Source organism: Phasianus colchicus, chromosome 1 (assembly GCF_987193195.1).
Source record: "Phasianus colchicus chromosome 1, bPhaCol1.hap1.1, whole genome shotgun sequence".
In the NCBI taxonomy this organism is placed as follows: domain Eukaryota; kingdom Metazoa; phylum Chordata; class Aves; order Galliformes; family Phasianidae; genus Phasianus; species Phasianus colchicus.
The window spans coordinates 15,432,642-15,455,001 of NC_143436.1; the positions used below are offsets into that span (position 1 = coordinate 15,432,642).

The following is a 22,360-nucleotide window of genomic DNA, read 5'->3' on the forward strand; positions in this document are numbered from 1 at the left end:
GAACAATCTGTTTTTGTTTACAGATGCTGTTAGAGAAGTTAGAAAGTACTCAGCCATTCAGGTGAATGAGAAGGTTGCAAATGTCAATGCCAATGCCATTGATCATATTCAGATGAAACTCTTCCGGTCACAAAGAAACCTTTATATCTCAGGCTTTTCCTTGTTTCTGTGGCTGTAAGTATAACACCTTGAATTTCTATGTTGCACATATCTTACAGGAGCTATTGCACAAAGTAATGCAACTAAAATATTATCAGAAGACTGATTTTAAGAAACTAAAAGAAATAAATGTGAGCAAATTGGCTATGTGGCAGGTAAGATCAGGGGATGTAAAAAGGCACAAATGTTTGAATACTGGAAGGGTGTGTGAGCAGCCTTCTGGAGTGTTTAAGAAAACATGTATTTTGCAGACATTTCTTCAGGAAAAACTCATTTCCTTCATTATACTTTTGCTCTGTGTTTTGCTTTTTTGAACAACTAAAACTGGGATTATAAACTTCAAAAACTAAAGCACTATTAAAACAATCTTGATATGTTGCAAGCTGGTATTATTTCAACCTGCTGTGTTAAGAAGCAAAACTTGAATCTGACTTCAGCTATTATATCTAAAGCTTGTAGGTAGGAACCATAGGATAATTCTCTAGCTTTCAAGGAGAGTTTCAGATATTACTTCAGATTGAGCAAACACTTTATGGCAGCTGGCCTAGTAGGATATTATGACCTTAAACGTGTCCTTTTGAGGTTTCTTAAGTACAGCTAGTAGCACAGGATAACAGAAGGGACAACTTTGAACTGCCAGTAACAGCCAAGAGTACCTGCAGATCTTCTCAGCTGCACAAAGAGGATGTGGACTAATTGAACAGATGATGTGAATGAATAGGAAAATGGTCATCAGTTTTCCTAGTTTTACATTTTATGTGATGTTGAACAAAGAATGGTGGCCGTTTTCTCTCAGTGAGTTGCTTGTCACTTCCCAGATATAAAAGAGGAACACGAATAAGAGAATGCCTGGAACTTTAGAGGCCCATGATCGACTTGTCCCACCTGTATGGCTATCTTGATTGGTACCTGGACAGGTTTGAGGAGCACTGTGCATGAAGAGACTTCAAGGAAAATATCATACAAAACTGGAGTACAAACAAATGGAAAAAAAAAAAAAAAAGCAAAGTCATCTGTAGCCTTGCACAGTAGCAATAGGAATGCATCATCTTTATCAATGACATCGATGATGGAATCGAGTGCACCCTCAGCAAGTTTGCTGACGACACCAAGCTGAGTGGTGCGGTTGACATGGTAGAAGGAAGGGATGCCATTCAGAGGGACCTCGAGAGGCTAGAAAGGTGGGCCCGGGTGAACCTGATGAGGTTCAACACGGCAAAGTGCAGAGTTTTGCACTTGGGCCGGAGGAATCCCAGGCATCCCTACAGACTGGAAGGAGCAGTCCTTGAGAGCAGCCCTGTGGAGAAGGACCTGGGGGTCTTGATGGATGAAAAACTTAACATGAGCCAGCAGTGTGTCCTTGCGGCTCAGAAGGCAAATGGTATCCTGGGCTCCATCAAAAGAGGGGTGGCCAGCAGGGACAGGGAGGTGATTGTTCCCCTCTACTCTGCTCTTGTGAGGCCCCATCTGGAGTATTGTGTCCAAGTGTGGAGCCCCCAGTACAAGAAAGACAGGGAACTGTTGGAAAGGGTCCAGAGGAGGGCCACAAAGATGATCAGGGGACTGGAGCACCTCCCCTATGAGGACAGGCTGAAGGAGCTGGGCTTGTTCAGCCTGGAGAAAAGAAGGCTGCGGGGTGACCTCATTGCAGCCTTTCAGTACGTAAAGGGAGCCTACAAACAGGAGGGGAATCAGCTCTTTGAAAGGGTGAGTGACAGCAGGACAAGGGGAAATGGTTTTAAGCTGAGGGAAGGGAGATTTAGGTTGGATGTCAGGGGGAAGTTCTTTACTATGAGAGTGGTGAGGTTCTGGAACAGGCTGCCCAGAGAGGTTGTGGATGCCCCATCCCTGGAGGTGTTCAAGGCCAGATTGGATGGGGCCCTGGGCAGCCTGGTCTAGCATTAGATGGGAAGGTCGGTGGCCCTGCATGTGGCAGGGGGCTTGGAGATTCATGATCCTTGAGGTTCCCTTCCAACCCTGGCAATTCTGTGATTCTGTGATCATGTTCTTAATCTTCTTGCAGAAAGGTTAAGTAAATGTGCATAAACATGTCTGTGATCTCTGCTCCAAGAGAGGAATGGTTGTACTGTGTCCTGTACTAGAGCTAGAAGCTGGTCCCCCAGGGTTGTGTTCTCATTTAACTTTCAAGGAATAAAACCTGTCTGGTGACCTTAATAGATATAATTGTGGATAAAAATTCTATGCTTGAAGCATGCTGATGGGCTTTTGTGAAAGGCCAGCAGTCCCCAAAGATTTAGAAGACTCCAGTAGTAGCTAGAGCAAATGGTTTTTCTTAGTAGAGTTGTTTTGCTTGTGTTAATGGACAGTGGACAAGGCTCTCATGCTCCCCCTGCAAAAGCAGCACAAAAATGTGTACAACTTAGGAGACAAAAGAAGTATTCAGAAGTTTGTGCACAATTGCAGAACGTCCTGGGTTTGGCTGGGATAGAGTTAATTCACTCCCCAGTAGCTGGTCTGGTGCCATATTTTGGTTTTAGGGTAGAATAAAGTTGATAACACAGTGATGTTTTAATTCTTGCTGAGCAGTGGTTACGTGTAGTCAAGGACTTTTCTGCTTCTCATGCTTCCTTGCTAGGATAGATGTATACATTTTCTGTGCCTGCATTGAGATTACAGAGATACTGTGGGATAGCTTATGTGTCTGGATGCTGAAATGGATGGGGACAGGCAGGAAGCAGAGCAGGAAAGAAGAGGCATTCCATTTTGCAAAGGAGTTGGTAGGAATGCAAGAAGCCTTGCCTTCAAAGTGGTGATGAGCCATTCAGTAATATATGGTAAAGAGTAGAGGACAGAGCAAGACAGGTAATGTTATTAGGTATCTGCTGTAGATGGCTTCATCTGTGTTTTTCTTCAGCAGGCATTCCTTAAGCAGCTGCAAGACTGATAATTGCAAGTCCTGGTAGTTAAGAGGAAGAGAGTGGGAGTCATTCCTATTCCTTCTAGAAGGGCAGTAGGGGCAGGTATGGGCAATCCAGGAGATTTCTAGTTTCCATTATGTATTGAAGACAATTTCTTGGTACAATGGTTGATAGGAGAACTGAAAGAGGTGTTCTGATAGACTGTTGCTCACATGAAGATGATAGGAGCAGCTATTGATGCAGTGACTGTGAGGTTGTAGAGTTTGCATTCACAAAACAAGAATAATGGAATTGCAACCCTGGACTTCAGAAGAGCAGGTTCTGGCATATTTGAGGATCTTTTCAGCATTACCCAATGGTAGACTATCATAGAATACAGAGATTTGGGAGAGCTGATGGATTTTTTCAACGATGTCTTCCTTGGAGGAAAAGAACAGAGAATTCCAGTGCTCACAAAGTGAACTAAGCAAGGCAGAAGGCTGGGATGGATTAGCAGTGATATCCAGATTCGCGTGGGGTATGAAAAGAGAAGAAAATGAGGTGGGCTACCTAGGACAAGTACAGAAAACATTGCTTAATTATGCAGGGATAGCAACAGGAAAACTAAAGCTCAGCTGGAATTGAAACCAGAAAGGGATAAGGAAAGCTGAAGATTTAAAGGAAGCTAAAGTACACATAGGCCCACTGCTCAGTGGCACAAGGAACTGAATTACAAAGAATAATGGAAAGAATGAGCCATCGAGTATCTCATTACCAGCCTTATTTTGCTTTGTTTCTTGCTGATAAGGTCTGCTGTCTGGCCTCCCATTTTTTTTTTGAGCCTTGTGGGAGGTACAGCTAAGGAGAAGTTGAGCAAATTCAGTGGCTGGAAACAATCAGCACAGGTTTAATGAGAGATTGTCCCTGATCATTCCTGCTGCGTTCTTTGATTAGATCACTATCTGTGTGGATAAATGGCAGAGCACATAATGTCAGAGGCATTGCTAAAGTTATGCATGTAGTCTCTTTTGGTATCCTGATAGTCTAATGGGAGAAGGATGGCCTGGAGAAGTGGGGAAAAAAAGGTGTGTAGGACATTCACTGGGTCTTGGACTCAAAGGAATTTAATTGGTATTGGATATTCCAAGTGGTATCTCTCTGGGATTGCTTCTGCACCCACTAGCGTTTAATGACCTTGCTGCTGACTTCAGTGATGAGTTGAAGTGTGCTTCCAACAAATCTGCAGACTGTCAAAGTCTGAACCAGAGTGGTAGACATCTTGGAGAGCAGTGCTGCTATTCAGAAAGCTACACAGGCTGGAGGGATCAGCTGACAGAAACCTCATGTTGTCAAACAAAGGCAGATGGAAAGTACTACATCTGGTAGAATAACCACTTACAACATACAGGCTGGGGGCTAACTGGCAGGGTAAAAAGCAGCTTTGCAGAAAAAGACCTGGGAATCCTGGTGGACTGTCAATCATGTATTGCTGTAGTAGCAAGGGTGTAGCCAGCAGTTCAAGAGAAATGATTGTTTCTCCCTATCTGGTGCTTGTGGGACTACAGTTGCAGGACCATGCCTGATTTTGGCTCCCCTTTATGAAACATTGATACTGGTACCAAAAATGTCAGGCACTGAAACGTGACATAAGGTGAGGCCATGGTTGCTTGGCTTCAGCCTTAAAAACAGAAGTTGAGGTGGAGACTGTTTTGGTTTGTACAGCTATCTTGTGGGAGATCACTGAGAAGATGAAGCTAACTTTTCCTGTGGACCCACATCGGAACGTCAGAGAGCAACAGGCACAAACTGAAACCTTGAGCTTCTGATAAAAAGTAATTTTCTTCTGTTGAGTGTGGGCAAATGCTATGAGAACCCTGAAATTCTGCTGCATGTCCGTCTTTGGAGATGGTGAGAACTCAACTGGATGAGACAAGGCCCTGTGCAGTCTGCTCTACTTGCTTTGGGCAGGTCTTCAGACAGGATGACCTCTTCCAACCTATGTGATACAGTGATTCTGCTTTAGTCATGTTGTTTTAGTGACTTTTGGCTGCTGCATCTTGGAAAACAGTGACATGGAGCCTTAACTTTTTATTAAAACCAAAAAAAAAAAAAAGATGAGCTTTTGGCGTAAAAATTGGGGAGGCCTACCTTGTGAGTTAACAAGTTTATTAATATGCTTTCATAAAAAAATTATTCGGATTTTCAAGGTTTTTTTTAAAGCATCTTTATAGTCATATTCTAGGAATACTTTTAGTATTGCTTTTCCTTGATTCAAAGTGAGCGTGAGAGTTAAGAATAAATGTAGCAATATTTTATTGTAAGGCCTTTTATAAAGGACTTGTGTTGTTCTGTTGTGTTTTTTTTTTTAATTTTAAATCATACTCATTGCCATACATACTGCTTGGATCTTGTATTCAGAGATTGTGTTTGAAACACAGTAAGCATATTTCAGCCTTTAAGCAAGCAAGTCTCTGACCCCCTAATAGCTGTGGGTTTGGGGAGGAGAGGAAGATTCCTTTATCAGGTTAAAACAGATTTTCAATGATTTACGACCTTTTCAATTTTTTACATCACTGTTACTATCTTTGGACCTGGATTTTTGCCTTCAGGTGCTTTAAGTAGATGTTTTCACATATAATGCTGAAAGAGAGACAAAAGGGGTTGTTGTTTTTGTGTATTGGGTTTGTTTTGTTGATATTTTGTTGGGTATTTTTAATTTGTATTGTAAATTACTGTGCTGTTCACTGTGTTTCTTTACCAGTGTTTTGAGACGTACTATTACCCTTCTTACTCAGTTGGCAAAAGGCATGGCATCTCATGCAGCTCTGGAAATGCAAGTAAACGATGCGACCAAAGCAGCCAAAAAATACATGACTGAGAATGAGAGGCTACAGGAGGTATGTTTTAAACATTTCTAGTTATTTTCTTACGCACAAAGTAGTAGAAAATAATCTGGAGATGATCTGCTACTGTTTGTTTTTTTTTCCTGACGGGCAAGGAAGAATAATTTTCTTACCATGTGCAATTCGGAATACTGAATAGGAATTTCAATAGGAAACTACAGTAATCTGAGTAAATGAAGGAAGCTCTGTCTTTCCAGTACAAATTTTGTTGAAGTAGTGATACTCTTAAAGTATCTCTGAGTTTAACCTTAATAAAGTAGAGGATTTCAGGTCAGGCTGTGTAGATCAGGGCTGTGACTGTCCAGCACAGAGGAGCCTTCAAAACAGCTGTTCTGGTGCTGTTTCTTCTGAACAGGACTTGCTCCAGCGTTGAGTTGTCTTGTCTAGCTTTTTCAGTAGAGTACTGTATGAGTGGAGAAAATTAAGCTGTTGTTTGTTTGTTGTGGTTCAGTATACAATTGTATACAGAGAGGGAAGTCAACAAATGCCTGTCTAGATGTATGAAATCTTTTCTTGTCATTGGCTACTTCAGCTTCTGTTGGAAGAGAATGAACCATAAGCTAAATTACAGATATCCAAGATAGGAAGATTTATACAGCACTCTTAAATATGACATGTTGTCACAGTGGGTGTGTATAGCTTTTCTTCCACTCTTGTCTAGAGTTGTGTTTGTGGTGGCCAGCACTGTTTTCTTGGATTTTTTTGTAATAAATTTTTAGACAAAGAGAATATTCTCTAGGCAAAAGATACTAGAAAGATGCAAAACATACAGGTGTTTGAAATGTATTATGAAATAAAAATCACTGGAGCATATGTGACATATTTCCCAAGTATGAAATGATTCTAAAATCTTTGAGTCTGGTATTCTGTCTAAATGATCCAGATTCTCACCCATAGCCTTGGAACTTGTCTGTTTGCTGCATCCTGGTACACTTTTTCCTCAAATCCCTGCTGGGATTTGGCCAAAAGTCCTCTTTTTGTTCTGCTTTCACTCTTAAGTGTGTTTCCCAAGCAACACATTCTCTTAGCTGCTTGTAAGTGATAGCCAGAAACTGGAAACTGCATTCCTGTCCGTTTCTATTTGTGTTTTTGGTTTCATGATTTGCAAAAGCAGTGGTATCCACAGTTACAACCACCATGCTGTAGCTGGGTCTCCATTGTGCTGGAAATGTTGAGAATTTCATTGGGTTTTTGTTTTGTTTTAATAACCTCATATGGTGAAAGTTCCTCTGTGGCTTGGCCCTCTGCATTTGTGTTCATTTACAAATGTGCTTTATTCTGCCATCAGAGAGAAGTATGAGCAGTTACACGTAAGGCACTCTGGCTTTGAGTGTAAATACTGCACAGCCTAGTTCATTAGGTTTGTGCTATATCCTTTTTAGAAGTTCCATGAAGCACAGGACTTGAGACAAAAGTTTGTAGAAATAACTGTTTTAGTAGAAGGAGGTGAGAACAAAGTACAGAAGGCAATATGAGGCCTCGTAATAAATTGGCTATAGTTCTGTTATGGGCAGTCAAATGGAATCCCTTGGAGGAGTGACAACTATTTTGTTGCCATTTTGGTAACAAAGATGATGCTTGGTTAGCTACTGGAAGCAGTATGAGCAAAGAATCTAATTAGGGAGACATAATCCTTAATATACATACATAATCCTTAATGTATAATACTTCAAGGAATTGCTGTTGGTGATTTACTGATAAGAGCATACAGAAGTATAGTAGTGCTAACGTTTTGAGCGTACAGGAAGTATACTGCTCTTGTGTCTAATATTTACAGGGCTTTTCTTGAATCCTTTCCTAGTTGTTACTTGAATTGCAGAGGAAATCTGTTCTGGGTCTCAAGGTATTCTGAAGATCAAAACAGTAGCTATGAACCTGTGATGGATTTGTGATGTATAAAACAGGATAACAATTATTTAGAACAAATTGCATATAAGCATGACAGTGTCCTGTCATGGGCATTCCTGGTATGTCTTTTCATAAAGCCTTTTATAACACAGAAGTTGCAGAGATACCACCTACTTTTACCTGGGAGATGATGACATACCTGTGCATACATACAAAACAAGGCTTGATATCAGCTTTAAATACTGAACAATTTTTCTTCCATTTTTCTCCTTTCTTATTTGTTCTTTTATTTCCCTGGTATGACTGGGTATCTGCCTGTTACATTGACATTTGATAAAACTTGTCACTTTGCAAGATCAAGGCTGACTTTCTCTGGTAGTTTGACATTGCTATTCAACTAATTTAACCAAAATTAATGGCAGCATCTGTGGTTTCTAATAGGCCCTGAATGAAAAAGGAAGTGGTGAAAATAAAGAGGCGGTGGATACAACTAATGGAAAATTGAGGAAGGAAATTGGACAGTTGAAAGCAGAGTTAGAGAAGACATCAAATGGTAAATATTGGGTAGAACTTTTTTGGGGAATAAAGAAAAAATCTTTTCAACACTAGAGGTCAAAAATTTATTCTTGGTATTACATTAACTATAAAGCACATAAGAACACTTGGTTTGGGATTTCTTTACTTGGTTTGGGATTTCTTTACGTTTGATAAGGGACTGGAAAAATACACCATCACCACCACCATGTTATAGCAGATGTTTTCTTTATGAAAATGTTAGTGTTATGATTTGAGCACCTTAGTTAAATTGGAATTTAAAAAAAATGGAACTGATACATTTTAATGGTGTTGACTTATCCCCTAGATCTCATTGGTGGGGATACAGAATAAATTGCAAGTTTCTGCAGGCATCAGACTGATCTTTCATGTCATATAACGACTAATCTCTATATATAAAATGGGGAAATACATGATTGAGGGCTTTTTTGTATGAAGCAGGTTTTAAACCAGGTTGCAGGAAAGTCTAACTGCTATTTTAAGTACACGTATCTCATGCAGCAGAGGTGTTAGCTTTTTTTTTTTAATCCTTTTCAAGTTTAATAGGAAACATTTCTTGCAATTTATATCGTGACGCATATTAGGAGCTTCCGTGTGTAGGGTTTAGCTTGTCAGAGCTGCTTTCATGGCAGTCCAAGTTGAAACAGAGCAGATTTTACCTGTTTAGTTCTGTCTTGTTTGGATTTGTCTAGGTTTATGAACATCACTCATCTGAAATTAGTGTTTTTGAGATAACACTGCCTGCTATCTTGAAAGTATTAATCAGATACACAGGCTATTACAAAACACAGGTTTTCATGGTACCAGATACCACATTGTCATCAAAACAGAGTGCTGCTTTCATAGTGCATGGTGCTGCTACAAAGCAAAAATAGCAACGCCAAATATTTTATGAAATCCTTCCTGTTGTCCACGGGGAGGGCAAAGAGAACAGAACAGCTGTTTTCAGCTGGGCTTGAAGCAGCAAGAATCTCTAAGCAGAAGGTCTTATTAATTCACATTCCCAGGCAGGTTTGACTGTGGGTTTTCCCTCTCCTGCTGTTTTCTTAAAGAAATGTAGGAAAGCTGCCTTTGAAGTGACAGGATCAATGAAAAATATAAATGCATATGTTTTCTTTAGACTAACTGATGGTATGTAACACTAATATAACGTAAGCTTTTCAGTCGGTAGCTCTTGAGAAAGTGGAAAAATAAATACATTTACCACATGCTGCTTCAGCTGCTTTCTCTCTGCAGGCTATTGTCTACCTAAAAGATATATAAGTGAAGGCATGCTTGAGTCTTTGTTGGGGGGAGAAAAGTAGGGGAGAGGATCTTAATGAATCAGGAAATATTTACAGCCCTCCTCCAGTTGCCACCCCCTTTTGTAGCCAAAACCTCAAACAGAAAATCCCATGGTTACCTTAATTGCCATCAGCTAGATGGTGTGGGAGTACGTCTATCTTAGGTGTATATGAAAGCTTACAAACCTTATATTGAGGAAACTGATATCCAACAAACTAGAAGTACTTGATAATAAACACTAAACACATCTGTAGACACAGCTTTCTATGGGGCGTTAGTCTGCATGTGAATTGAACTTACTGCTTTCTTTTGAAACTTCTCCAGCTGAGCAGGTAAATGTTGAGTTTTATGCTCACTAAATGTGAGAAATGTCCTACATAAAATCAAAGTTGGGATTGTTAAAAAGAAGTAAAACAAGCTTTTCAATTTTTTGCATGCTGTTGAGCATGACTAAAACATACCCTTTCCTTTGTGTCCACAAAGTCCAGTTCCTGAAGTTCTGGGGACACTTGAGGAGGAGGAAGAGATTAAGAATGTAGGTGGTACCTAGTTTTGAAACAGCACAAAACTAATTTAAAAACCAAAAACAACAAGAAAAAAACTTCCTTTTTTCCTGCCATAACATCAGTAAGAGTCAGAAATCTGGGTTTTTCATTCAGTAGTTTCAAATATCCATTTGTCTGGTTTGGTGTATTTGTAAGCCTGTGTATGTATGGTGCTAGGATGATTCACTGCTTTAACCACAAGATAAGTCCTAAAGTAAAGTTTGCAACTTAATGTGTTCTGGACAGCTGGAGATGAGAAGTAAAAGTACAAGGCAGAGAGACTGAGCAGTGGAGTTACTAAATTCTGAAGGAAGATTGGAATCAGCTGTCAAAGATTTTGGCCAGTTTTGTTATATTTTCAAACTTAATTTTCTTATCCCCACTGAGGCCTTTCTTTTTCTCTTCAAAGTGAAGGAAAAGGGGGCAGTTTTTGTCTCCTTTATTGCAGACCCACATACTGGTGGCTTTATAGGCACCCAGCAGTGGGGCCAGCACTTTAGAACCTAAATCCATTTTTAGCATACTTAGACATGTAATGACTTGACTTCCTACAAACTTTGAGAAGGTGTTTTACTGATACGTGTCTGCTACAGAAAGCATCTCATGGATATCTAGAAGTGAGTAATGCTAGCACTGTTCAGTGCAGAGGTGAACAGAGGTGAATTTTTCCTGCTACGCATTAGCTAAATTTCTAACAAAACCTTGACTGAGATAGTTGAAAGCTGTTTGTAGCTGCTGATGTCAACCCTATGGGATTTTTCTGGGGAAGGGAAAGATGATGCAATATTGGACAGTATTAGGCAACTATACTGTGCATTTTGTTTTTATTGGTAAGTTGTGACATTACTGTAATGTTCACGTATCCAAAATGCTAATTGTGACAAATGTAGCCCATGTGAGTATTGGTGTGTTGCTTTGTTTCATTTGGATAGTACTGAAATTGATCCAAAAAGATAAAATAAACCATCACCAATAGAAGATGAGGATGGAATCAAGATAAGCTTCACAAAGCAGCTATCCTGACAGCTGTCCTTTGACTGAAGTCATGAATGGGACTTTGCATTAACTTTTTTTTCTCACAGCTGTAGGAGTGCTCATGTGAAATGCCTGTTTGTAACTGTCAGGACCCTTTGGGCAGGAGGAAGACTTCTGCAATGCTGTATTATTTCAGTTTTTTGCTATCTCAGGTCATCTTTTTGGTGATGTTGTCCTATTGTATGGTAAAGGCTTCCACTTTATTTACACAACAGAAATTCATACAGAACAACTGGTATTGATTTGAACTTGCAGTGGAACAGACCTGATGACAGAATCTTGACCAGTTTGTTGCCGTTAGGGTTTCACTCATTTAGGTACTATTGAACTTCAACTATTTCCTGAAAAAATACTCTTTCTTTATATGCATTGTTGTTCCAAACATACAATGAGGGCAGGAGAAAATTCTGATAAAACTTCTGTGCATCCTTGAATGAGGTCTGTTTTGTGCACAGAATGTGTCACAGGTACTTCTACTTCTTGGTTGCACTGCGCTGTAGGAGACAGAAGAGAGCAAGTGTGTGTGTGTGGACATACAGTTTTTAAACTATTCTAGAAAATATGCATGTAAAGACCTACAGCATGAAGGTTGTTGGAAGGATAGAAGTCATTAATATACACACTGTGAATACAGCTCATGGAACTTGTTGCCACTGGTGTGGATTCAGCTTGGTCTTTGTGTTGTCAGGCAGGCTAGTGACATATATGAGAATAGCAGATGTGCTGAGTTTTCACTGAAGTACCACTCAAGTTCTTATAAACAAACAAACAAAGAAATCACCCTTTGTCAGCTTTCCTTTGTAAGGTGGGAAGAGGAGATATGGGGCAGTGAACTGAATTGGCTGTGGTCACCTTTTATTGAGGTGGTGGCAGAGGAAGGCTTAGGAACAAAGTCTGTCTTAATTTTACCTTTTACAACCATGAAATTGTAACTTTGAGAGCCATTTTGTACTGTCACATCAAGAAATATTTGTATCTGATGACTCAAAAGGATGGTACTGTATACAACAAGCATAGTTTTCTTTATGCAAAGACTTAGTGACTATTTCTCTCTCCAGTCACATTAACATAGGAGCAGCATCTCTCACTTCCACCATCTCACGCATTTCCTTGGTAGGAACAATCTGCTGTCACGTTTTGCTTGCTGCCAGTCCAGCTGCTCTGGCTCCTGTGAGGCAAATCAACAGGTCAGGTGGAAGCTGGAAATAATAACTGGCTGTATTATGCAAACAAAGCATTCTCTGTTTTATAGTGGTTGGGTGTTCCTCTGATGTGATCCATATGACAGACAGAATACCTGATCATTGATACAGCTGTAGTGCAGCATTCATGTCTCGGCAAAATAGCGGAGCAGCTATGTATGCAGAGCTTGACGAAAAGACACCCAGAGAAGTTGACATGATGGAGAATTCATGTTGTCAAAGACATGATGCTCCATTCTATTGTGTCCACAAAGTCTAGTCCCTGAAGTTACAGGGATGCTTGAGGAGGAGGAGATTAAGAATGTAGGTGGGCTACATTAAGAATGTCACCCAGCAGGCTGGCTTTCTTATCCATAGCCAACACAGGTGGAAAGGACAATCTGCTCTTTGCTCTTTCTTCTTCTGGGGTTAGGTGAGTTGTTCCTGTCACACATCTGTTTTGGTCAAAACATTGAAACAATGTACTGGCTTGTTTGTTTTCTTGATTTGCAGATATTTTTAGACGTTTTGTTCACGCTTTAATGATAGTTGTTTTTGGTTGCAACTAAAGTACTATTCTGCTGCTTATAAAAAGCTGAATAGCTTTAGGTCAGTAATTGTCCTCTTCAGAAACTGAATATTTTTACAGTAACTGGACAAAAATAATTTCAAAGGCAGATTCCTTAGTAAGTGACAAGAGAGTGGTCAGGCACTGGAATGGCCTGCCAAGGGAGGTGGTGGAGCCGCCATCTCTGGCAGTGTTCAAAAGGCATCTGGACGAGGAGCTGCGAGATCTGGTTCAGTAGCTTGTGGTAGCAGTGGCAGTGTGAAGATGGTTGGACTAGATGATCTTATAGGTCGTTTCCATCCTTGTGATTCTATGATTCTATAATGTAGCAGAGGAGAAATTCTGTATGGATGTGCTTTTTGCTTACAGCTTGAAAATCAGAATCTTAACAATTTGTCACGTTCACTACAGAGTGATTTCTAAATTTTACTATCGATACTTTAAATAGTAGCAAGAAAAGAGAGAAGATTAAAATAGAGTAAATACAGCACAATTTTTACTTGCTGGATATGTGGAAATCATGGTTAATTCCAAATACTGAGATCTTTAGAAAAAGGTTTTTGCATTGATGACATCAAGACTGCATTAAAGGGATATGTATGCAAGGTGAGGTGAAAGCAGTGATGTGAGGCTACAGAATTAATTTCTGACCACAATAGAATCAATAAGCTTAAATGTAATTAACTTTGGTAGACCAGAATTTCAGGTAAGTGAAATAATATTATTGGAAGAACTCTGTGGATTTTTCTTTTTTCTTTTTTTTAATCTAAACAGTAAATTAAAAAACAAACAAGCAAAAAGACAGAGGAAGGGAGTCGTCTTTTTTTGCATATGAAAAAGTGGTCAGATCTGTGTCCTGATGTCTCGGGAACAAAAGTAAGCTCCCAGTGTGAAACATGGTTCATACTGAAGTGCTTGTGTGGTGCTCACAGAAAGCACGTCTAATTCTTCATCTTTTGAGAACAGTGTCTCAGAGAAGTGCTGCACTGTCTGGGAGGTCTCTGGGAAAGAGCAGTCTGTTTTCAGGCAGCTCATTGGCAAAGGATCATGCACATTGTTGGAGAAAGGAAAATAGCTATATTTAAAGATGCAGATCTCAGTGGTATGAATAAAAGGAGGATTGAGCTGCTATGTGAGGCAGCTTTATCAGTCATTAACAATGTTTCTCTGCTGTAGCATAAGTAAACCCAGTATTAGGGTATGCCTGTGCTACAGCAAAAAAAAAAAAACCATATACAGATGAGATGCCTACAGCAAAAGAGCATGATATCTGAGTGACCTTACTGGATGCTCACTAACAGTTTAGGAGTAACGGCTTTGTGAAACTTGGTGCTGGTTTACCCCCTGTTGTAAATGAGCCCCTGTGGCAGACTTGCAGCATAGACTTACTCTCAGCTTATTTCTTTTGAAATAGGGAGTGGGTAAATACATGTATTTTTTCTGATGGTAAAAGCCTTTTCATGGTTGTCTGTCCCTCCCCACCCTCATTTCTGCTTTCTCATCCTTAAAGTGATGGTTCTAATGAATGAACTCCTGCATGGTAAAATATGAGAGTCTATGCTCCTGTAATAATGTAATATTTCGCCTCCTTTCACCGTATTTGACAGACATCCTTGGTTACTTTGCCAAAATTTTGCACAGTGTTTGAATGTCGTCTTCCTTTTAAGATAGCTTTTGGAGTTCTGGTGTTTTGTTTTCCTGGAATTGTCTCCTGCAGTATGGAGGAGACTAAAGTCTCATCATTTTCTCATTCCACTCAAAAGTTTACTGGTTTTGCCCTTACCTTTCATACAGCCCCACTGTGCTCCTTTTTTTGCCATTTGTGAATATAAGTCATTTTCCTTCTCTTCCCTGTCCTCATCTGTTCCTGTGTCCTTCTGGGATGCTCCATTCTAAATTTCAGCTTTCACAAGGAAGGGCCATCAACTATAGTGGATCGCTAATACATAAGCAGAGCTCCAAAGTACAGCAGTACAGTTAATGATTGAAACACAAATCCTGATATTTTACAGCTCTCCACAAGGCAAATAATGAAGTGGCAGCAGTTAAAAAGCAGTCTGAAGGCCTTAAAAGAGAATACGACCGTCTGATGAAAGAGTACGAACGACTTCAGGTGAGTGGTTCTGGCTTAGTGTGTAAGCCCAGTGTTCTGAAGTGTGCAGCATAATTCTGTTTGTTAGCTATTTACTGTGCAAAACCTTTAGTACAGCGTGAAGTTTAAATGGGAAGCATTCCTTGAACTTCATTAAAAAAAAAAAAAGAAGAAGAAGAATAAATTTTGTCTTGAAAAAACTGGATGGCAAAGCTATTAGCATTTTCTTCTTTGCTCTTCAGGTCATCAACAGACTCTATTTTAATGTCTCTTGAGAGCTAAGGCTCAGTTTTGGACCAGAATGAAGCTTCTGAGAAAATGATAGCAGTGTAGTGTGTGTGGTGTATACATAGTTTTTAGGTGTCATTTTATTTTGTTTGTTCTTTAAACATGCTTTTGCAACAGTGGATTATAAATGTTGCAATGCTGTAACAATACAAGAAGGAAAAAACTGAAACCGCCTAGGCTAAGAACAGGCAAATAAAAAAATTCAAACTGAAGTACAAAATAGAAAAAGAAGTTTAGCGAGCTAAAACTTGATTAGCTGTTTGATCAGGTTTGCATATGTGCATGGCAGTAGTATCTGTAATGTATACGGTAATTATTTCAGGTAGAACTGGGAGCCCTGCTTGTTCTTTTTGTCTGAGAGGTGTTCGTTTATTTCATGCTGAACATCTGCCTGACCCTGTTAGTTTGGGTTGAAATCGATCAATAAATGTGAGTGTTAGTCTGTTTACAGATAGTGGCCTTGAGAGAAAAATCATTGATGTTAAAATTCTGGTGACCACTTTGCAAGAGGAATGGTTTGGTTTGCTGGTTGTGTATTAAGAAATTGGTCGATCAAATTGCAAATTTGAGCTGATTATAATTCGGTATTGTGTAAAGCTGCTTACTAATTTCCCTGCCTCATCCTGTCCTTCTTTAGAGACTACTGCATCAGTTTGTGTTCCAAAGTTGAGACCACCATCTGTGTGGTGTCTTTATCATGAGCAGTAGGAGGTCTGCTGCATTTCTAACAGTTTTATGGTCTGGTGTGCACATCCTTACAGTTTTGAGTTTACCTCGGACTAGAGAGTAGAGAAAGTACTGAGTGCGCAGTAGATGCAACTGATTTATCCCTAAAAGTTATTAGTAGAAAGCAATCACTGCTTGGTTTCCTGCACAGTTCAACTATAACGTGATCAGAGGAGAAGCAGGCTACCTGGCTGCTAATATAGTGTGATCAGAAGCACACATTATGTGGGGATGGTATTCATGGGACTACAGCTTTGAAGGGTGTGTAGTGAACAAAGCAGATACAGCTGCAAGAGGGCAAAACAGTGCATCTGCCATCATGTCTTCCCAAACGTAAAATGCTATTTTTATTCTATTTTCAGAATGCTTCAAGTGAAGCAGAAGACAAGAAAGACCTGTAAGTGTGCGTCAGGTGGACAGCATTGGTATAATTGTTTCAGTGTGAAAAGCCTCATGCTGCTTAGGCTCCTGATGTGCATCTGAAACAAAGCTTGATTTTTCTGAGAAGCACATGCACTGCTGGTCACAATCCAGATTCCACTCATGTATCTTGGTTGCCAATATATTATTTGTTTGAAATAAATTGTTAAGTGGCTTACCAGGTCTGCCATGGAGTTCGTTGCTGCCCTTGAGAGGAAAAACATGAAAACCTTCCAGTTCACCTGGAGCAACCAATCTCCCAGCTCTCACCTTCCAAAATGGTAAAAATTAGGGCACCATTTACTTGTAACATTTGAGTGGGATTGTATGTCATGCTGTTTGATAAAAAAAACAACCACCTAAACAAACATCATTTGCAACACCTTATTGGAATCTTCAAAAGTACATTTACCAGTGGACTGAAACTTTTCATCAGTTGTTCTCTTTCCATGGAAAACTGAATGACAATCAATCTAAAGAAAGTTACTAAATAAAAGAAAGTATTTTTAAATCCATCCTGCTAGCTTCTGACTTCCACTTAGCTGCATGGATGAGCATATTTTTAACAAATGATATTTTGCATTACTCTGGCTTATTTTTCTTCAATTTATGGGGTTACATCAGTTCTCATAAGCAAAGTTTTGAACTGGTTGTTGTTAATATTCTGTATTTTTACACTGTTTACACATGCTTACTCAGTACATGCCACCTAACTGCTTTTGCCTTGCTAAAAATTCTTCTAAAATGTCGGAGGGTAGTTGTGTTGGTTTGATTTTTTTGTTTTATTTTCATGAATACAATACCTCAGAATAAATGTGCACTGTTCTGCATAAGCCCTCTTTGGCATTCTGAAAGTTATTTTGAGTTTTTTTTTGTTAGTTGGTTCCAGTTTGTATTCCAAAGTTGGATATGTTTGTTATATTAAAGAGATTGCTGAAGTTTGTGAGTGTGAGTTTATTCATGTAAATCTCACCCAATGTGCTGTCTTACCAGAGCTATGTACATATGTCCATACACAAAGAACAAAATGCACTTCTAGCTTGGTGATACTGAGCTTCTGAAAACAAGGCCACCTTCTTCATAGCAGTAATTTGGATTGCTCTGGAAATAGAATTTTAAAATAGCATGTTGAGTACTTCAAAGCATATCATCGTAGCATATTGAGTAAGGGTGTTTAAAAAAAAAAAATGAAATAGTTCATCCTTGTAGATGTAGTATAGGAAGTACTCAGAGAGCTTCTGAGAGATGGTAGATTTGCTTGTTTCAGAACTTTCCAGGTTTGAAGTAGCACCTCACCTTTCCCCAATTTTTGGTGGTGTCATTAGATGTTTATATATATATATTTCAATCGTTCTGTAATATTTAACATAATGTCATCCTAATTTTGCATTCTGATCCGAAGACTGTGGTTGGAAGCCTGGGAAGTGATGCTGCTTCATCCCAGGCTTCTGGATATTAAAGACTAATGTTTGTGGATCTATCAGTTCTTTCTAGGATCTACAGTAAATTGTCTTGTATGCTTTAAATACTCTCCCTCTCCCTATGTGTATATATATACACACAGTATTATACTTTCTATATAAGGATAATGTGGGTGTGTATGTATATATATATATAAAAGCAAGTGTGGCTTTGAAGAACAGAACTACCACTATCCACCCCCAAATATCACCTGCTTTTTTTAGATTGAAAACAATAGCAAGCAGTACTTGTTTTGCTATTTATTGTTATCTACTCACTGAAATTCAGTTTCTTCCTGTATTATAAGTAGATGATAATATAAATGAAAGACATCGTGAAGTGTACTCTTTGTCTATAATTATCTTAGAGTAATGTGGAACAAAATGGTTATGCTTGCACTGATGTTATCAATACTTTACCTTGAGTAGGAAGATCAGATGCTTCACCATTCTTGCTGTAGGGCATTATTGGAGTTTAGAGGCATGCATAATGGTATGTATGACTTTCATAGAAGCTGAAGATCATGCATAGTATTTCTAAACATGCATTCAGCACATGATACTCATACTACCCTCTGTAATTATGCCACCTACCTCAGCCTGGCACTTCCTACTTCCTAATTGGAAGATAGTGATTTGCCCAATGAGAGAGTGAAGAGGCAGTTGTTAGGGGGGGAAAAAAAGGAACAAAACCTTTGCACGTCAGGATTAGGCATTGATTAAAGCCCCAGACCTTCTACTTTGTCTTTGGTCATTTATTCTGCCATGTCCATTAGTGGTATAGTTTTATCAGATTTCCCCAATAGGAAATAGTAGAATGGTGGTCATCTTTCTTGAGTGGTCGTATGCATTTGACTAAGTTGGGTAACACGCTCAGTTCTAACTCATCCCAGCTTTGTTACATAAAAATGTTCTGTTATTCCAGCAGGAATTATTTTGTATTATTGGCTTTGTAGAACATCCTTCCAAGAAACAATTGAAACATACTTTTCTTTTATAAAACTAGATGCGGAGGTAATATATCTGGAAATAACAGCAGAAGGTAAGTCTTTCAGCAGTTTGCCTCTGTGTTGTTTCAAAATATTTCATACATGTTCAGAACCTGTGGGAATTTGGATCAATCAATTTGATGTAAAATTTTCTAGTCAGTAATATTGTCAGTTATGGGTCATATACTGGGAAAAAGTAAACCAAACTTGTACTTTTTTTACTCTCAACCTTTAGGCAGTTTGCTCCAAGGTATCTGTGTTTGCCTGTTTTGTAGGAAGGAGTTAACAAAGATCTCTGCTAATGCTGATTGAATCAAACTACTTCTGTGTTCATGAGATTTTTTTTTTACTTAACTCCTTTTTTTTTCTGCTGAGTCAAGAAAGCAGTGAGGTCATGGTGGGTGCCTGAGAGCTGACCTGAATATTAATAGACTTAACTCTGCTTTTCCCTTAAGGAATGCATTCAGAGTTAACCAGAGTGTTTTTCCTTTTTTCCATCTTTTTGCAACAAATATCCGCTCGTGTACCTTATCTAGAAACATGAAACATATAGAGTCTTTCCTGAAAATGTATCTTTGTGTTAGCTGTACTTGCTGAAACAAGTACCAGCTACATGTCCCCACTGAAGAAAAACTGCTTTCAGAGCTTGTTCTGAAAGGTGATAATTGATTTTGCTCAGCATTGAAAATAACATTTGTATTTCCAAACATGAAGTTATTACAGAACTATTACACAACTGTCTCAGTTCTCAAATGTTCCTTGAAACACCACATTTACTTTTTAAATGACAATGAAAAATCAGTTTTCAGTTATATCCTTCCAGTCCTGCAGTGCTCTGTGCTGAGGATTGCTGCATATGTTAATTGAATAAGGCCTAAAAACATATTTCTGGAACTGAGCATCTCCAATTCAGACAGAACATGGAATGTTTTGTTTTCTGTGATAAAATGTGATACTTTGATTTCTCTCTTAAGAATTTTGCAAATAGAACCAAGGTACGTTGTGAGAAAAATGAGAGTCCCTCTGATTTTGTGTCCATCAGCCTGAAATACAGTTGTGATCCATAGAAAAACCCCACTGTCAAGTCTGTCCTAAAAGAACATCGCTATTCCACCTCTTGGAGGAGGAAAGTGCTGCGATTCTAAAGGATGGTTCTTTCTATGCCAGTGGATTCCCTTCAAAGCACTGAGATGGTCTTACTCTACACCAACACAACCAGGTTGGGGATATCCAGATTCCCAAATACACTGAGTGGGTGCGCTGAGGTTTGGGAAGTGGGAGCCTAAGCCATGTGTGGTATAGGGGGGAATTTGATACTAGAGCTAGCATGTCTATTGGAGGTGAGGAGACACCAAGCATCTCTCAAATCTCTGATCAGGAAGTTGGACACTGATTGTAGCTGTAATAAAAACGTCTGCAGGATTTGGGTTCATAGTTTAAATCCTTTCCTCTGTTCGGCTGCTGGAGATCAGGCTGTCTGTCTAACTGGGTTTATTCTTTGTGTTTTCAACAAAATCAGAAGAGGCAGAACTTCTGGTGATAATCATGTTTTGTGAGAGAGCTTAATAGCTGCTCACCTGAAAAGTGAGGCCGTGTTCAGTGTCTCTCTTAGCCTGAAGTTCAAACCCTTGTTCCTGTGACTATGGAAGAAACTCTAGACTGGCCAGCAAGGCACTAACCTACTCATTCTCTTCTGAGTTTAAGATGTACAGAGAAGACCTGGTGCAGTGAGTAAAAGGGACACTTACTCTTGGTCAGTAAGGGCAAAATCTTAGGCTTTGATTCTTCTCTACACATGGGTTGGGCATTTTGAGTTATGGACTCAAGGGAACAGACCATATAGCAGTGTCATAAGCAGAGCCTTGGCTGTGCATCCATCCTTGTCTTGACATACCAAATACAGGATCACAGAATCATAGAATGCTTTGGGTCAGAAGGGACTATCAAGATCTAGTTCCAAGCCCCGTGCTATAGGCAGAAACACCTCTCACTAGACTAAGATGAACAAGATTATTTCGGAAAGAGTAGCAAATAAAAAGGGGAACAAAAGGGTTTAGAAAACTTAGACTTCAAGCTAAGGGGAAAAGAAAAAAAAAAAAAAAAAAAAAAAAAAGGAAGAAAAACACTCTGAAGTTGTAAAAGGAAGCGAACATCCTGTGGTGTTTCATTCCTTATCATCTTCCTCAATTTGTTATGTTTTCAAACATGGGTAAGTACATTGTGTTTCACAGATGGTAATTTTTTCTTGAAGTCTCCTCAAATGTGCTTACGTCTGTCCTGCCAGTATGCAGTCCTACAGAGTTCTCATCCATACACCAACTGCTGATGTTCCTACACCATCTCATACCTGTGGGATGCTGAACCTCAGTGTGTAGTTCAGCCAGACACATGCTGCAGAAAATAGATTTGAAAAGAGCATGAGTTCACGAGTTAGAGTTGGATCAGATTCTTCATACTGTAGCCTCCCAAAGTTAATTGTCATGGTCAGCATGACTTTTACTTTGGTTTGGTTGGGTTTGATTTGGTTTGCTTTGATTTGGGCTATTATCTGGTTCTCTTTGAAACGTGGTTACGTGGATTATAAAATAACTGCACTTCTGTAGGTGTCCTAGGAGAGATGAATATGTAATACTCATCCAGTCCTCAAAATTGAGTTAATGTGTGTTGTGAAGCATAGGGCATCCATGATGATTTCCTGCAAACGTTTCTGTTTTCCTTTAATTTAATGACTAAACTAGAAGCCATTATATCTTCTGGAATCATGTCATTGTCTTTGTACTCAGTTTAGAACCTAAGAATATGTTACCACAACAGCTTTTCAAAGTTAGATTTCAAAACAACTTTTCACGCTACTTGGTTTTATCAGGACTGGATCTTAACTCAGTAGAGCACCCAGTATTGAAGCCAGCTGAATTTTCCATATGTAGTTTACTATACATCTAACTGAATCAGGCATCCATTCTGTTTTCCAGTATTAATTCCATTCCCACAGTACTGTCTGCTAGCAAAACCAATCAGAAAGCTTTCTTGTTCTGGAGTGCATAGCATATATATAAGATGGCTTTCCTTAAAATCCCACTGCTCAATGCTTTACTCGTTCCAGTGCTGTGTTTAAGGGTTTCTACAAAACACTGTGGCTCTGCTTTGCAAGCAGGCTGTTTGGCTGCCTACTACAGTACTGCTTAGATCAAAGCGTATCAGCCATTCACCTAGATGTTTCTCATAGTACAGCAGTAGGGGAAATCTGTCACAGTCTGAACCTGCAGACCGTGTGTTACACTACAAAATGTACTTTCAGAAAATAAACTCTTTACAGCTTCAGCGTGCCTGGAGCTAGGATTGTACTTTAAAACCAAGGCCGTCAAGAATATTCACAACTGAGTAGCTCATTGAACAAATATTTTGCTTGATCCAGTGCCCTCAGTGTGTGCCCTCAATGCTTCTTTGAT

At 39.3% G+C, this 22,360-nt stretch overlaps 1 protein-coding gene across 2 annotated transcripts in view; it reads left to right on the forward strand.

The window, feature by feature from the left end:
* DUS4L (dihydrouridine synthase 4 like) overlaps positions 1–17,405 on the forward strand; it is a 37,826-nt gene extending 20,421 nt beyond the window's left edge. For both annotated transcript variants that reach the window (XM_031599270.2, XM_090136070.1), the window contains 5 exons: positions 24–174; positions 5,779–5,914; positions 8,210–8,321; positions 14,949–15,049; positions 16,405–17,405. In XM_031599270.2, coding sequence (XP_031455130.2) covers positions 24–174; positions 5,779–5,914; positions 8,210–8,321; positions 14,949–15,049; positions 16,405–16,443 — 539 coding nt within the window. In that variant the 3' untranslated portion in view covers positions 16,444–17,405. The remainder of the gene's footprint in view (positions 1–23; positions 175–5,778; positions 5,915–8,209; positions 8,322–14,948; positions 15,050–16,404) is intronic.
* Positions 17,406–22,360: the final 4,955 nt, after the last annotated feature.